The sequence below is a fragment of the Balearica regulorum genome, chromosome 4, assembly GCF_011004875.1.
Source record: "Balearica regulorum gibbericeps isolate bBalReg1 chromosome 4, bBalReg1.pri, whole genome shotgun sequence".
NCBI lineage: Eukaryota > Metazoa > Chordata > Aves > Gruiformes > Gruidae > Balearica > Balearica regulorum.
The window spans coordinates 52,083,612-52,100,705 of record NC_046187.1 but is presented as its reverse complement, the minus strand read 5'-3'; the positions used below and the strand labels follow the sequence as shown (position 1 = coordinate 52,100,705).

General features: G+C 40.6%; 1 protein-coding gene across 1 annotated transcript in view; it reads left to right on the top strand.

Moving 5' to 3' along the window:
• The window catches only part of KIT (KIT proto-oncogene, receptor tyrosine kinase), a 58,771-nt gene extending 43,136 nt beyond the window's left edge, over nucleotides 1-15,635 (top strand). The window contains exons 13-21 of the mRNA XM_075752150.1: nucleotides 74-184; nucleotides 1,827-1,977; nucleotides 3,762-3,850; nucleotides 4,200-4,327; nucleotides 7,543-7,665; nucleotides 10,949-11,060; nucleotides 11,155-11,254; nucleotides 12,053-12,158; nucleotides 13,302-15,635. Of these exons, the coding sequence (XP_075608265.1) occupies nucleotides 74-184; nucleotides 1,827-1,977; nucleotides 3,762-3,850; nucleotides 4,200-4,327; nucleotides 7,543-7,665; nucleotides 10,949-11,060; nucleotides 11,155-11,254; nucleotides 12,053-12,158; nucleotides 13,302-13,427 (1,046 nt within the window). The 3' untranslated portion in view covers nucleotides 13,428-15,635. The remainder of the gene's footprint in view (nucleotides 1-73; nucleotides 185-1,826; nucleotides 1,978-3,761; nucleotides 3,851-4,199; nucleotides 4,328-7,542; nucleotides 7,666-10,948; nucleotides 11,061-11,154; nucleotides 11,255-12,052; nucleotides 12,159-13,301) is intronic.
• The last annotated feature ends 1,459 nt before the right edge of the window (nucleotides 15,636-17,094 follow it).

Sequence of the window (17,094 nt, the reverse complement as noted above, 5' to 3'; positions counted from 1 at the left end):
TATACTGTACAGTTTTTTCTCCCTTCCTTCTGGTCGGTGTGTTACATACTGAGCATTGTGCTTTGCCTTGCAGCAAGTGCCCATTTAACAGAAAGAGAAGCCTTGATGTCAGAGCTTAAAGTGCTGAGTTACCTTGGAAACCACATTAATATCGTGAATCTGCTTGGAGCTTGCACTATTGGAGGTGGGGTTATCAACAGATTATTGATTATTTCTGTTCCTTTTTTATTGCTAGAAGGAGGAACCTTGTGAAGAAGAATCCAGTGCCATTAAATATAAAAATCTTAAATACGTTTATTGCAGATCATCATGACTGTCACCTGCAAATTCCTGAATCTAGGTTTTTAGGCTCATCCTAAAAGCAGTAATGAGATTGCTGTAGCTGCAGCTAAAAAGGAAGGTTGCTGTTATTCTCTTTCATGTGAGCCATTGTGCACTTCCGTCTTGAGACATGACAAAATGTACGGTGTAAGTTTTTTCCTCAACCACACTGTTTCTTACGAATGAGAAAAGATAGGGGAACTAGTTCCTTGTTAGTATCCCAGGTGAAGTCAACAGGCCTGTCTTGTATAGCCTTCCAGCCTTCTGTTTAAACTGTAAATGTATCTGTTAAGGCACCACTGAAGTTACAAATTCTAAGTATCAGAAAGTTGAGAAAAAGAATTTTCCAAATAAATTATTGCACAACCCAAATGTTTCACATTTAATATTAACTTAATAAGTTTGTTTTCATACATAGTAAAAGCTACAAAACAGCTGAAGTGTCAATGCAGAGTGATACAGTCCTGTACTTTTAATTTATGTGCATTTTAGTATGAAAGACAGTGTTGCTTCTTACACAAATATTTGCTCTTTAAGTTTCTGCTTCAGTTTTCAAAGAAAAGGAGCTTGTAAAAATTCATAGTTTTAGACGGAGGCAAAACATTTCTCACTTTCACATTTAATGACTTAAAAATAGGATGACACAATTTTGTTTAAACAGTCGACAAAGTAGACTCACTGGCCTGAGCGTATGTCTGTCTCAGCTGAAAAAAATGTGGCGTCGGTAAGAAAATCCCACCACAAACAGTGCTTTTGCTGTTACGAAAGCTATAATTTTTAACTGCAGAAAAATGGAAGTAAACTAGTGAGGTTAGGAAATGGTGGTACAGAATAACCTTACAGATGAAATAACACGCAGTGCAATTACATATTCAAGGGCCATAGCTGGAGTCATTCACTCAGAAAACATATATTTGATCTATAAACATCCGTGCTGGAGATGACTTGATTCTCCTTTCTGATTTCATTTTAATATTCTAAGACTTTGTGCAATGTAGTTTTCTGTCACAGCAGGCTGTTCTGTTTGAATGATTTTTCCTATTATACTGCAGAATATAACACTCTACATCATTTCCAAAACATTACTGAAGGAGTGTGAAGCTCTACTGTAAACAGAAGTGAATCAAAAGGATTAATGTTTGAAGCTTGAATTACTCTAACGTTTGGAACAAATAACTTCCTTCAGGAAGTCAGCAAAATCAAACAGATGTGTCTGGCCAGAAACATTATCACGTGAAGAAAAAGACTTACTTGTTTAATTTTTGTACAATGCAATGCTGTTGAGGTGGGGGGGAAATTAATTGGGAGCAACACAGCTTTAGCTGGACAATAGTTGCTGATCTGTGAAAGGGAAGATGTTACTTTTCTATAACTTTGCAAGTCTAGACAGTGCCAGGCAGTGTGATTTTTAATAGCCCAGCGTTGGCTGAATGCTATCTTTATGTAAGGTTTTCTGCTATGAAAACAATACTTGCCTGCTTTCTAAACTTCACGTACATCCACAGGTCCCACTCTGGTCATTACAGAATATTGCTGCTATGGTGATCTTTTAAATTTTCTGAGACGGAAACGGGATTCATTTATTTGTCCAAAACATGAAGAACATGCAGAAACTGCAGTTTATGAGAACCTTTTGCATCAGGCGGAGCCTGCAGCGTAAGTATGACCTGCTGAAACATACTTGTGTTTTTAGAAGATTGGGAAGGAGGAGATATCAAGGTTTATTAGGGACAAGAAATGTGGAGAACCCTTTCATGCAGCAGGCTTTGAAGATTCTTTGCTGTGCAAGGAAATGATTTAATTAAAGAAACGATTTGTACAGTGGGTGGTTTATTCTAACAGAGCGCGATTGATTGTATACACTCTCTTTTACTTCTTTATCAAATTTCCTGTAGTTATTTCATGCAACTCCTTGGCTTCAATCCTCGTACGTATTTGTGTTTATCATTCCTGTTACACAGTGGCAATGCTCATTTAGCAGCTTGAATGACAATTCCCCCAGTGTTGGGGTGTTAATAGTCCAAGCTCTCCTAAGTTCCTGCCTTCAGAAATGACTTACAAAATCAAACCAGTGCCCTACAGTATCAGAGGCAAGCTGCCACTGATAACTCACTAGATTTTGTGATGACACGACCTGTGTCACGATTCTGAGATTGCTCTTGTACTTTGGGTTTTTTTTTAGTTACTTCATCTGTGTATTTTTAACCACTCTGTTTTAGATACCATCCCAGAGCTCTTTCCAAGTATGTTTCCAAGCAGATTTCCTGCTCACTCCTTCCCTTTGCAAAGCAAGGGAGAAATAACTTACCGAAACCTAGAGGCCATTAGAATACCTGCCCATTTTTATTTTTAGTCTGTTTATTGCCCCAGTGCGCGCGTTACTTTGTGTTGGCAGACACAGAAGAATGAGGCAGACCTTTAGGAGGTGGTAAAGTCCTCTGTCCCAGCAAGACGTAATACTGGTGAAGCTGTTTAGATGGATAGCTGGTGATGCCCCAGAGAGGTTGGGACCACTGAGGCGATGAACACAAATCTGTGATTTGCCATTGGAGGTGTGCCCTCTTTTCAGTGCAGGAGTCTCACTGCTTGAGCACATTTTGTAAACTGAGGTATTAACGGTGGGGTATTTACCAAATTCTCGTATTACTATTTACTGTAAAGTTGCAGCTGCTAATTGCATCAGATGTATTTGTGGTGGTGACTAAAGCTATTGGTGATCTCATTACTCCTTTCCACGTTAGCTCTGTGGCTGCATTTATTGTTCATAAACTAAACAGATATTTCAGGCTACAGAAGGGCTATGTATATGAGTTCTAATGACAATGAAGTGAAAAATGCCAAAGTACATCCATCATTTCTAAAGGTGGCTAACTGTGTATTTATAAACCATGTAGTATGAAAATCTGTACATTTGAATTATATATAGCAATAAGAAAACTTAAAAAATGTAGCAGATGGCTGTCCCAATCCTCGGCTGATTCTTCGAAATACATACGAATCCCCTTTGGAACTTGGGAATCTCTGAATTTAACATTTTTTACCATTTGTCTTCTGCATTTGAATTGCCACTTGAGTTGCTGAAATATTCTGGTAGAAGTTGGCCTAAGCAGAAGAAGGAAACACTAGCAGATCCTGTGAAACACCTGGATGTTAATTTATAGAGAGTGAAGTCTGTATAAACAGTATATGTATGAAAGGTTTTGTTTGCTCACCTAAGCCAAACTCCAAACTTTGAGATACATCATTAGCTGTACTGACAGACCTCTCTTTCTGTACAGGCCTTTCCTTCATCTTTTTTTACACACCCATGAGTTTCCAATCCACTGATCATTTGTAAAGCATGATATTCAGAAGGCTGGCATAACCTTGGCTTTTTGTTTGGATGGCTTTTGAGAACATTTTCACTAAACTATGTTTAATTTCATCTGCTGCCTCAACAGTGATGTTGCCAATGAGTACATGGACATGAAACCAGGAGTGTCGTATGCAGTCCCGCCAAAAGCTGATAAAAAGCGACCAGTGAAGTCTGGTGAGTACAGTGAAGAGGGTTGCTGTTTGCTGGTGGGAGTGCAGAGAGAGGGGCTTCATGGATTTTTTCAGTTTTATCATACTTTTCTCTTGTGGATGGGGATACAATTAAAACATTAATTGATATGAGAAGGCTTGAGAAAGAACAGTATGCTAAATTACAGTGTCTTGAATTTCTCCGCACTTAAATGGGGTATCAGGATTATTTTTTGTGTTTTGGCAATGGGCTATTTACATGACTCTAGTCTGGTACTTACTCAGATCACTGTTAGGTTTAATGTTAAGACAACTCTGTTTCTAAATGATTACACTTGCTCTGTTCAAAAGCGGTTGTTGTTTATATTGCGTAGGATCCTACACTGATCAGGATGTTACCCTTTCTATGTTGGAAGATGATGAACTTGCTCTAGATGTCGAAGATCTACTAAGCTTTTCTTACCAGGTGGCAAAGGGCATGAACTTCCTTGCCTCCAAAAATGTAAGTTAAGAATTTGTCAGAGCTGGACAGAATCAGAAGATTTCTGATTTCCTTTAGCGTCCCTTTCAGTGTTTTAATGTGATCCACATGTCTGAATGCTGAATATTTCTGTGTTCTTTTCAACAAGCACTACAAAATGATATGCTGCTTGTTGTACTCGAAGCTTTGGCTAATGTTGGAGTTCTGTACTGTGCTCATTGGCCAAAAGTGTTGGTTTATATCCCATAAAACAGAGTGTAGGGTGCACAGTAGTCAACGTGAAGCAGTGCTATTGCATATTCACAGTTTAGGCTAGTAGCATCAGTGGCCTTGCTCATGAACAGAAACTAGTCATAGAAATGTCAAGAGAAGAGACAGAAGAGAGGAATTGCTGCAAATTATGTTTGCTGCATCCCGAGGCTCCACTGATCAATAATGACATGCGTTGGGAGGTGGCAGACACAGCTGAGCCCTGCCTGGCTTGGGTGGTGCCTCTTATGGGTTTGATTTTCAGCCCTTCGTTTCCTGGAGCACACACGTAGTTTCAAGAGAACTCCTGATGGCTTTGGAGGCAGTGAAACCCATAGGAACCCCGAGGAGTTATTTCTTCAGTCTTCTCTGGTGTATGGGAATTTCATGGAATTCAGGAAAGAACTGGAAACCCAACATGTGGACGCCTTCAAAAACAATTAAATGATGAGAGTTCAAGATTTATTCTCCATGGCATTGCTGGAGAGTTTACAAACTAAAGAGCAGTATGAAGACAGCTGCAAAGCTATTTGCATGATTTTTAAACAACACTGCTCTTGCTACTTCTCTCATGCAGAATACTGCCTTAAACAGGGGAGCTATCACATCGTGTGCTTTTTTTTTTAGCAGTTGGCTCAATGCACAGGATATGTCTTGGTTTTTTAATTTTCTGGAAAGATAAAGTCAGCCTAGAGACCCACAAAGAATCTTCATTGGCTACCCTGAGCATAATAGACATTTATCCGAGTTTCATAGGAGAGGTATTGGTAACAGAAAAGGATTTATAAAGAATAGAAGTCTTCAGCACAGCATAATTATGATCTTCCTATGGTTGTTCTTACATTTTATTGGAAAAATGTCATTTAACATGTAAACATTGTAACTAATATTGACACAGGATAGTACAGGTGCACCTTGGAGAAATTGCAAAACCAAACTTACGCAATTTAAGGAAAATAAGATAATCCTGGGATCCTGTGTTGGTAGTGGGAAATGTGGACCTAATTCTGCTTCAAAGGAAGTCCACATTAAAACTTGCTCTTGCACTTGTTTTTTCCCCTACTGTTTCTCCTTTCCTTTTGTTTATTTTTGATCTATCAAAAGCTTCAAAACAGGCCTGACAGGCAAACAGATTATATTACAGATTTTAATGGCTTTTATCAGGCTCCTGCATCCTTCACTATTCAGGACATTCAGTGCTTAACACACATACTCTTTATTTCTTCTTATTTTCCTGTAGAATAGCCCCAGGATTTGCTACGCGTCATTCCCAGTGCCTGTTTTCTTTATGGTCTTCCCATTGATACAAATGGACACCGTGGCATTGGGTAGCAAAAGCAATAATGAATGTAACACCACCTCACTGTGAGATTGGGAAGTGACGTGCAGTATCGCTTTGGCAGTGCAGTATTAACAGCTTTATCACAGAATTAAGTTGCACTGCATTAAACACATTACTGTGCTTGGTCCTCTTCGGCCATTGTGTACTTACGTACTCTTAGCTCCAGCCAGTAAATGCAGTGTAGTGTGGGCTGATGGATAAGATGCTTCAGATTGCCTCATACCCTCGGGAAAGGAGGGTCCACACAGACCAGCAGTGCAGAGTGCCCTGCTACTCCTCTGCAATTTGCTTGTGCATCAAGGCTCAGAGGCATAAAAGTGCCGGAGTTGGCATAGGAGCCTGTCCTGGGGGGATAATTCCCTTATTAAGCACATGGTGCCATAATCACAAGACAGGGCTTCCTTCAAATGGACAAAGTATTCAATGCAAACTGCAGTGATTCTGGGGGAACAAGGCGGAGACGTGCAGGGTGCTTGGCCATTCCTTCACTTTACTGCTTCAGTGCAGTAATTTTCTTATGGAAAGTGAAGAACATGTTGGATTGGGAGGTGAAGGAGAGTCCCCTGAGACAGTAATTGTCATTAAGAGTAGTTCCTCTTGTATGTGTGCAAAAGGGACAGAGATTAAGTTGTGTATGCAACCTGCAGTTATCATTTTCTGAGTTTGATTTGCATAATTGTTGATATTTTAAGTCATTTTTTGTAGGTAACTAACTCGTAAAGTTTTGTATTTCAAGGAAAAAAATGAAGAGAAAAATTGAACCATCTTCAGATGTTTTTTGGAAAGCTGTGACCTATGTATTACATACCATCAGTAAAGTAGGAGCTTAACGCTCTCCTTTCCAGATGGAAAAAGGGATCATTTTGTTAGGAAACTACCTCCATTCTCTAACAAATGCAGATGGGCTCCACAGTTGCATACAAAGAAAACGCAACTGCTGGGAAACTCAGGCACCCTTCTGGAGCTGCAGTTACAAGCACATGCACACTTCTCAACTGAAAACTGGAGTATAAGCTAGATAGCGCACCAAACGCGTGACTATTCATTGAAAGATACTGGCGCTTGAAAATTTCCAGTATTTTCAAATACTTAGGCCTGCTTATAAAACTCTCGTAGGTACTTAATAATTCAAGTCTTCCAGAGGAGTATTTTTGAAATGGAATTTATTTTTCTGACTTGTGTGCTTTGAAGTTGTTACCATCATTTTGCCTATTTTCAGCTTTTCAGCACTTTCCCCTCAACCACAATAGCTACCTAATAAAAGGTTGGAATGATTTTAGAAACAAACCACATTTTCCCCTTATGTGTCCTGTGTTAGGAAACAAGCCAGTGATTTTTTTGATAAAAAGTCAGAGAAAAACTGACTGCAACACGTCAAACACTAGAAAATTCAAAGTGACTGCAAGTGGTCTTTTCTAAAATAAATGCATAGACAACCATAACCATGTGGATCAATGTCAAGATAGTAAAGATACTACACCAGAATGTTTAGTAAGCTTACTAACACATGGCTTCATCATGACTTTAAGCTTGCCATAAAATGCATAATGCAGTAAGTTACATAGCTAAGTAAACATGTAACCAAGCAACAGCCTGTTAAGGATATTATGAACCAGCTTTGTTTGTTTGTCTGTTTGTTACTTAGTGCATTCATAGGGATCTGGCTGCAAGAAATATTCTTCTCACTCATGGTCGAATAACAAAGATCTGTGACTTTGGCCTGGCAAGAGACATAAGGAATGACTCAAATTATGTGGTCAAAGGAAACGTAAGTATATATGACATTTTATTCACCTGCTTTAAGTTAGGGGAGTTTCTGTTGTCTTGACTTGGAAAGAAAAGTCTTTCTTAGTTAGGCAGAAATGCAGATGTCCCAATTCTAATATATATCTGTGCTGGTCAGGAACATTAGGAGGGACAATTCCTGATGTAGATGTGTGTGCTGATAAAAAACCTTGGTATATACATGTTGTTACACTGGAAAAAATGTGTTGGATTTTGAATGTATGTTATAGTGGAGGAGGTGTTTTTGCTGCACCAATATAATGCCCAGTCTTTCTGTTATATCTGAACATACTAAAAGTTACAGCTCTGTGAGTAATTGCAAGTTTTGCTGTTAGAATATTCTGATAGCGCAATCCTAAATATAATTATTTTGAGACTTTTTCTCTGGGCATTGCTATATTTGTCCATTACTGGAATAGTTTATTTTTACTAATATCTAAATAGTCAGGGGTTTGCATTCTGTTCTTTGCTATAAAACATCACTCAGACAATGGGGACTGGATTCTTAAGTGTAAATTGCTTGATTAGAGCATAGTGGGAGGCAAAAAAGCCTTGCTTTTCCCTGATTCCATACACAGATTTTAATCTCCTATGTGTAACAAATACAGCTTTAACTTGCAGCTATAGTTCAAACCCTGTAACAGGTTGGAACAAGACACTATATTTTGATGAGAAAAGTTTAAAACCTCCTATGTAGAAAAGTACCAATCACCCTAGTACCTACTAGACCTCTGGAGGGATACAAAGACACTGAAGTGGCACAATTACCTTCGCAGCACTTGAAATCTCCTTTAAAGTACTAGTGTAGTAAAAGTAGCCCTACTACAAAAGAAAATCAAGCTTGTCTGTGGCTAAGCTGGAACAGTGTGCTACAAAGTATAGGTATTTTGCATCTCAAACTGGTTTGCGCTGCCTGGATTAGTGTTTTAAGTCTGTGTCAGTTACGTGCAGCCAGCCACTGCCTTCAGAGTACACATGCTTTCACTTGCACCGTTTTTCAAAGAAGAGAAAATCTGTGTTCAGCAAGGCAGCCCTCCTCCCCAGCCCAGCTGAGTGCTCCATGGTCAGGGGCTGGTTGTTAGTTAGGGACTTGACAAAACACGAACTGCAGCTTGCCTATCCTGGCTTTGGGAGAACTGGTGAAGAGAGAAAATCCCACACCTGAGCATTTCTCACCAAAGTGGTTTGCCATGCTCGGTTAACTCAGTCAGTCCATGGCATCTCAAGTATCTGAGATACCTCTGCTGCTCTGCTGTCACCCAACAGTCCCTGATGTCCCAGGTACCTACAGCATCCCTGTTTTAGGCTGTGGGAGAGACAAGTTTATTGATTGTCTTCAAAAACAATGTTAGTACCAGCCACTGGGTGCCTAGAAGTTGAGGTTAGAGGACAATAGGAGCTGAAATAATTCAGGCATGGCTGTCCTGGCAAAATATTGACTGGCATTTAGTGTAAGAAAGCTGCTTTCAGGATCAAGTCAGGAGCTGCTTGATCAGTCAAGGCTGCTGGGAGTGGGAAGTGCAGACCAGCAGCTTAGGAGGGAAGTGGCCAGTAAGTAATTAAGTTTTACTTGTCTAGGCTAGCCTTTAAGTTTCTTGAGTTGCCTGAGAATAGAATGCCAAATGCTGCCTTTCCTCCGCCTCATTTCTTTTCCTTTACATTTACCTCCTTTTCTCTTGGGTCTCCTTTCCTTACAAGACATCAAGGCTCTTCTCTATAGTATGGTTGAAATATATCTTTGGACATATCATTGCAAGGCCACTTAAAAGGAAGAGGTCTGGATTCTCCCACAGCAGGAGAAATCCTTAGGACAGATGCCTGACTGGCTGCTACAGTCAGAACAGGAAAGGGCAAAGCAGGGAGAGGAAAGTGGAAGCAAATCCAAAGGCTCTCTGTGCCCTTTCCTCTGCTCCAGTTAGCATTCCCAAAGGATGTCTATCCCCACACAAACTTATGAAAAGTCATAGAATCATAGAATTGTTTTGGTTGGAAAAGACCTTTAAGATCATTAAGTCAACCGTTAACTTAGCACTGCTAGTCCACCACTAAACCACATACTTAAGCACCACATCTACACGTATTTTAAAAACCTCCAGGGATGGTGACTGAACCACTTCCCTGGGCAGCCTGTTCCAATGATTGACCACCCTTTCAAGTGAAGAAATTTTTCCTTATATCCAATCTAAACCTCCCCTGGCACAACTTGAGGCCATTTCCTTTTGTCATATCACTCGTTACTTGGGAGAAGAGACTGACACCCACCTGGCTACAACCTCCTCTCAGGTAGTTGTAGAGAGTGATAAGGTCTGTCCTCAGCCTCCTTTTCTCCAGGCTAAACCACCCTAGTTTCCTCAGCTACTACTCATAAGACTTGTGCTCTAGACCCTTCACCAGCTTTGTTGCCCTTCTCTGGCCTCACCAGTGCCGAGTACAGGGGCACAATCACTTCCCTACTCCTGCTGCCCACACTTTTTCTGATACAAGCCAGGATGCTGTTGGCCTTCTTGGCCACTTGAGCACATTGCCAACTCATATTCAGCTGGGTGTCGACCAGCACCCCCAGGTCCTTTTCTGCCAGGCAGCTTTCCAGCCACTCATCCCCAAGCCTGTAGTGTTGCATGGAGTTGTTGTGACTCAAGTGCAGGACCTGGCACTGAGCCTTGTTGAACCTCATGCAGTTGGCCTCGGCCCATCGATCCAGCCTGTCCAGATCCCTCTGTAGAGCCTTGCTACCCTCAAGCAGATCAACACTCCTGTCCAAAATATATATGTCAATATATATTTCTTTCGTGTGAATTTTCTTTTTTTTTTCCTGATGTACTGAGGAGCTAAAGCAGATGTCTTAACTGTTGGTTAAAGCCGTGAAGCATCTTAACTATGTGAATCTCATCTGTTTGCCTATAGTAGCCAGTCAATGGAAGCAGACTTGCATGTTTTCATAAGGAACCATGCCATGGTCATATATATTATTTTGCTCTGACTTCCTGACATCCCTTATAAACAAGACAGAAGGAATCACACAGTATACAAAAAATTAGAGTGCAAGGAACTGCACAAGTTTGGTAGACCCACAGAAACATTGATCAATAACCATTCAGCACTTGGAGACTCTAAAATGCTGAGATTTCCATTTTTGGTTGGATACTTGTATTTCTTGACTTAAGAAGTATTTAAAGCACATAAGAAGTACAAAAGGTTAATTTTATCCTCTAAATTTTGTATGCCTTATGTCCATTGTCTTCATTTATTCTGTTTTCCCTGGAAAGGCTCGTCTTCCTGTGAAGTGGATGGCACCTGAAAGTATTTTCAATTGTGTCTACACCTTTGAGAGTGACGTCTGGTCTTATGGGATATTGCTTTGGGAGCTCTTTTCTTTAGGTAAGCTCCTTCAAGATCTGTACAGGGGGTTTCTGTTTCATCTTGGTTTTACTGCAGATGCAGAAATCTTGTTGCTCACGTGCTCTCCCAACAGGAAGCAGCCCATATCCAGGGATGCCCGTGGACTCCAAGTTCTATAAAATGATCAAGGAGGGATACAGGATGTTCAGCCCTGAGTGTGCACCACCTGAAATGTAAGCGAGCAACCAGCACCTCTAATCACCCAGCATCAGCAATGATGCAAAGGAAGGGAAGCTGCCATTCTTGCATCAAGGCTCATTGCACTGCCTCATCCCTGGAAGTGTTCAAGGCCAGGTTGGATGAGGCTTTGGGCAACGTGGTCTAGCGGAGGGTGTCCCTGCCCGCAGCAGGGGGGTTGGAACTAGATGATCTTTGAGGTCCGTTCCAACCATAACCATTCTATGATTCTATGATTCATTGTCTTTTTTCATGTTTTTTTCACTTTTTAAATAATTCATGTACTCCTAACTAGCAGAATACATGCCTGTGTTGTTACAAGCAATGAAATACACTCATACCTTGTACCATCTGATCACTTTGTCATGGCATCTGCTTCGTGTCAATAAATTATTGACAGATCACAGAACATAATTAAACTTTTTAAATTCAGATAAAGCAGTCAGCGAGATGTATCACCAGACTGTACAGCATCTGCATTTGTGCTGTACTTCTTGACAGCAAGAGGAGTGGCTACTGATAATCTTTATGAGCCATCCTTAATTCACTGTTTTGTAAATGGATTGGCACTTAACAAGCTGTCAAAGAAAACTGTGTCCAGAGATTCCCATTAGTATTAAGACCTTTGTTGTCACAAGCATAGTTGTTAGCAGCACTATTTCTATTCTTAAAAGTCATTTAAAGAAGGTAAACTGTGGGCCTGGGTCACATTTTTCTTTGAAATAATAATGGAGGTAACATAAGAGCTCTAAGGCTTTCCTCATGAGCGGTACTTAATTTCAGTATCTTTACAGGTATGACATAATGAAGAGTTGCTGGGATGCTGATCCTTTACAGAGACCCACATTTAAACAAATCGTACAGCTGATAGAGCAGCAGCTTTCAGATAATGCTCCCCGGGTAAGTTATGGATCATCAGTTTTTTGGAGTTGAAGCAGTTTCAAGCAAGACGTTAGACTAGAACAGTGAGGAGCAAAGAGCCAGGGCATTTCATTAATTTTGTAGTATTATTTACGTAGCTTTGTATTGTCAGTTTGGGTGGTAGGATTGATGTCTGGGCTACTCACTTCTGCTTAGTTGTGCCATTAGACAGTAGCTGTCTAAGCCCATACCCAAAACGTACCAGCTGGAGAAGACTCTTTGCATGGTTGATGTTTCTCACTCAAAATAGACCTGGCACAACAATTTTGATGTTACAAAATGCAATGGTACTGCATAAATTCATCTTATCTTAAACTACAAAAAATTGTAGTAGTCTGGGAAACATCTCAGAAGTGAAGTATATTTAGCTTTTATTAGAAAAGCTTTCTGGATGAAGGGTTTGAGCTTTCACTGCTCTTCTGCCTCTTCTCACTGGCTTCCCCTAGCTCTATTTATATACCTTGGAGGTATGTCATGACAAACTCTATTCACTGCTCTTTTGACTACTCCCTAGTAAAAGCTTTTTCTGAGAGGATAACTGGACAAAACAATCCAAATAAAAATTGGAGGCACAGCAGAAATTTGGATTTTCTCTCACAATGACATTCTGTGTTACTGGGTTTTAAAACCTGGTTTAAAAATAAAGCTTCCTTTTACCTTCTGGATGCCTTGTTTGGGCACAGAGTACATGGTTTCCTGACAATCTGAGAAAAGAGGAAACTGAAAGCTGCTAGTGTTCGATTGCATCCTGTAGCATATTTTTGGCAGGTGCGGGCCTTACTAAAACAAAAGCAAGAATGTGAAGGAAATACTAGTGAGGTTTCTGGAGGAGTTTAGTAATAACCCAAGCTGCATTTTTTCAAGTTCAGTTGAAATTTGGCATGCAGTTGGAAGCTGCAGTGTTGTTAATAACTGAGATTGAGGTTCTTGATTCTTTAAAAGAGCAGTTAAGCCCAAAACCTTTTGAAAGTCTCTTTAGATGTGCAAAGAAACACCTGAGCTGGAACCCTTCCACGGCAGTGTGTAGTACACAGAGGGAAGAGGGTGGGACAGGAGAGCTCTCCAACTATACATGAAGGGAGCAGTCTGCAGAGCATTGACACCAGTCTTTGGCTTCTGCAGGTTTATGCGAACTTCTCAACTCCACCTTCTAGTCAAGGAAACGCTCCAGATCACTCGGTGAGGATTAACTCGGTGGGTAGCAGTGCTTCATCTACTCAGCCTCTCCTGGTACGCGAAGATGTTTGAGTGGCATCTGGAAGAAGAGGAGCCCAGATGTATTAGCTGTTTGTATTGTGCAGGGGGTGAGAGAGGGACGACTTCAATAATTTCTCTTACTTTTACTCACTACTTCCACTGTGTAGCTGAAACGTTGTAATACTGTCCTTTACCACACACTGTTACACATAAACTTAATCTGCTGAGCACGGTTACAGGCATCATCGCAATGTTAACTGAAGCTGTATATATTTTGCTATATTGTGTGTATTTGCAGTAGAGAGCCAGATCTGAAGAAAAAAAAAAACCAACAAAAGAGATCCTGAGCCAGGGTGTGGAACAAGATGACTGCAGAGCGTATCATCTGCAGTGATCCTTCTCTGGATCTGTGCCTGGAAGGCGTACAGTCATTTTCTAGTTAATTTTGTTTTGCTGAATTTAAGAAATAAACGAATATGAAGCTAATGGCTTTGCAAACCCCTTTCCACATCCAAGCCTGAGAAGCTTTCCCAGGCAGGTATCGTACGTTGGAGGCCAGTGCAGGTGCTGTATGTACCTGGGCAAGAGAGGTGAAGGGACCGAGACCCTTCCAAAGTTGGTCTGCACAGCAGCAAACCCTCCCAGGAGCTCTGGGCTTTGAAGTGGAGGAGAGGAGAAGAGCGTGGATCTTCATCTTTATTTCCCACCCGCACTGTCAGCCTTGCAGACCGGTCGTGAGGTTTCCGTGGGTACATGCACTACTTCCCACTGGCTCGTTCCCCACCAGGAACGGATCTGCCTGTCGCTGGGTCTCACCCCACCACGAACCCTGAGTGGCTCCTGTGCCCCCCTGCCTTGGGAGCCTGAGGGCTTCAATGCTTGTTTTGCTAATAGTTATGTCCAAAAGTGTTCACCAAAGATAGGTGAGCCTTGCCAAGTTGGTCAAAATAGAGGAGGAGGACTGCTTCCAGTAAACTGTGTGTCTGGAGGAGAGGCCGTTTAACGAGTCATCTTATCTAAGTGAGAGCAGAGGCAAAAAATTCTGTCCTGGGGGCCCTTTCTTTATCTTGTCCTACCCAGGTGAATCTTTCCCACAGGCAGGCTTGGATAGTGCTAACTGGAAAGGGCTTTTTTTCCCCCGCCCCGAGTCGTTTCATCTTTCTATAGTAGTCCAGAGATCATAACGAAGAAGAGTCTAACTGGGAAGCGCTGAATTTATGAATGGGATAAGAAAAGAATCCCTTCAGTCTTGTTTGACAGACATAAGACTTTGGGGTCAGTATCTGTTGAGCCTCGGGGTTGTGCTCAAGTACCTTCTAACCCCTTTTCTTCCCATCAGAAACACTGCTAGTTCTTTTCTTCCCTTGTTTCTGTCCCCTAGAAATTAGTAAAGGCATTGAGAGAAGCATTTGTCAGAGGCAGAGTACTAATTAAGTACCTATTTATTTACAATGCACTTAAGCACTCTGTAACTTATACTTTACCAGGATTTTGGTTGAGTTTACATGCAATTTAAATGTGTAACTGCCCAAATGCAAGGTAGTTGTAAATACACACACTGGTAGTATATTTTGGGTTATGCTGAACACCACGTTCCTTCTATGACTGTGCATTTGGTTTATTGTTACAGAAATCCGTCTTTCAGAGTTAAGTCAAAAATTAGCCATTTGCACTGAACTTACCTAGGCTGTTGCACCTTTCCAAAGTTAGCCAGTTGTTTGGAGGCACTCTTATGCATATTTGTTGTTGAGCATTTTCGGTTTTAATACTATAAAAGCTCTTTCGTAATGTGTTGGCTTTCAGAGCAACTGTAGACAAACTAGTTGTTATAATTATAGATGTCTCGGTACTTTACAGACACTTAGCTGAAAGAGGTTTGGGTTTTTTTGTTCTTGAAATTTATATTTTTATAATTTGGGGATTTTTGAAACTTATTTTGCAATGGCTTGTTGTTTTGAATGGGTTTATGCATTGTTTTTGTAAATATGGAAATGTAGCAATAATGTCCTTTTGACTATTCTCAGTCCTTGAGTCTCAAAAATATTTTTATATATATATATATGCAAAAACTATATGTATAAATATGTAAGTGTTTGAAAGTTTATGAAACACTTATGGATATGTTGCTTGGTTGTAGAATTGCAGTTCAGAAAAGTTCAAATAAATCTGTAAATATGTATTCAAATGCTACCAATGTGTACTATGTTAAGATGGAATATTTTCATGTAAGTCTTAATAAATTCTTGGGTTGAAGCAAAATCTCAGTGTCTGGCCACACAGCTGTTGGGCATTCTGAAACAGTTTTGCAAATGTGTGCCAGAAAATCTTAATGTTTATTTGTTAGAAAAGTTCTTTACCTGTGACTATATGGGACAAATACTTGGAAACTTGGATGTAGCTTTATTCTGGAAAAAATTGCAACTAGAAGATTGATCTTGCAGACTGTTGATGCAGTTTATATGTCATGAATAGTATTATTTAAAACTGAAAAAAAACCTCAGTGTTATTAAGGGTATGGTTGTAGAGGCAGGTAGAGCCACTCAAAGGCTGCAGTGATGCCGAATATTCCCCCTTCGCTCAAACTCACGCACACGTGCACACTCTTGTCCCCTCCTGCAAGCTGGCACTAGAGCTCGTGCTGGGGAGGCAGCATGAGGTACCTACGGCTGCTCGGGCTGCGGGGGGTCAGAAAGAAAACGTAACGCTTCCCTTGCTGAGCCAGATGGCCTGTGTCTTGGTGGGAGACCCTCTGCTTTCATTACTCCAGGCTTGAAATCTGTGACTCACCTGCTCACACTTGTTCCTCTGCTGCATAAGGGTTTGCATCAGCATGGTTGGTGTGCGGTTTAGTAGTAGGTACAGAGCATATCAGCAAAAGTTGCTAGAACTATCCTACAAAACCCCCTGCTAACTCATATGAGACACAGACCTCGACTATTCTGGTCCTTAAACATTTGTGTTCTGTCAACAGACCTCCTTGAAGAGCTCCCCTCCTTCAGAGTTTGCTTTTTAAAGCAACTTTAAAATAACTTTTTTTTTTTCTCTTCCACCCAGGTCTTGGATCTGTTTGTTAAAACTAATTAAGGAAATTAAAACCTAATTTTGTCAAGAGCCAGGAGGTGCAAGCTTTGCCACAATTAGCATTGTCATCGTTTACTAATAATGCTTCAGAAGATACCAAGGTTGTGACTGATTTTGAACCATTTTTTCTCCTGTCGTATTGAAACCCCCCCTAATTCAAGCAAAATAGACTTTATACTGAGGCATCCCAGTAGCTGAATTGGTAGAAATAATTAATGAATTCTCATTTAGCATAGCCAAAGGAGCTATTTTATGTATTTATTCGGTTAGCACGTCATTAATTTTATTTTCCTGAAATGTTTCCCCTTCTGAAGCAACCTAGAATACAGCATCTCTGCTTTCTGAAAAAAATCTTTCTCCTATTTTCTTATTACAAGGCTCGTAGTGATTACTGCCTTTGTTCTTGTTCACGGTCACATGGACCATTTCCCCCTGAATTATTTTCTTGCGCCAGTTCTAAGCAATAGCTTATACAGAAAAGCACATCAGGAAGACATTTAATATGTATTCTAGCAGTCCTTCAAAGCATTATTGTACCCAGATATAAAGAGAAACTAGCACTATGTTACCAGCATGGACCATCAGAAGCAGGGACCATCATGGATCAAATATCTGAAGGACAGTGCAGAGAAGACAG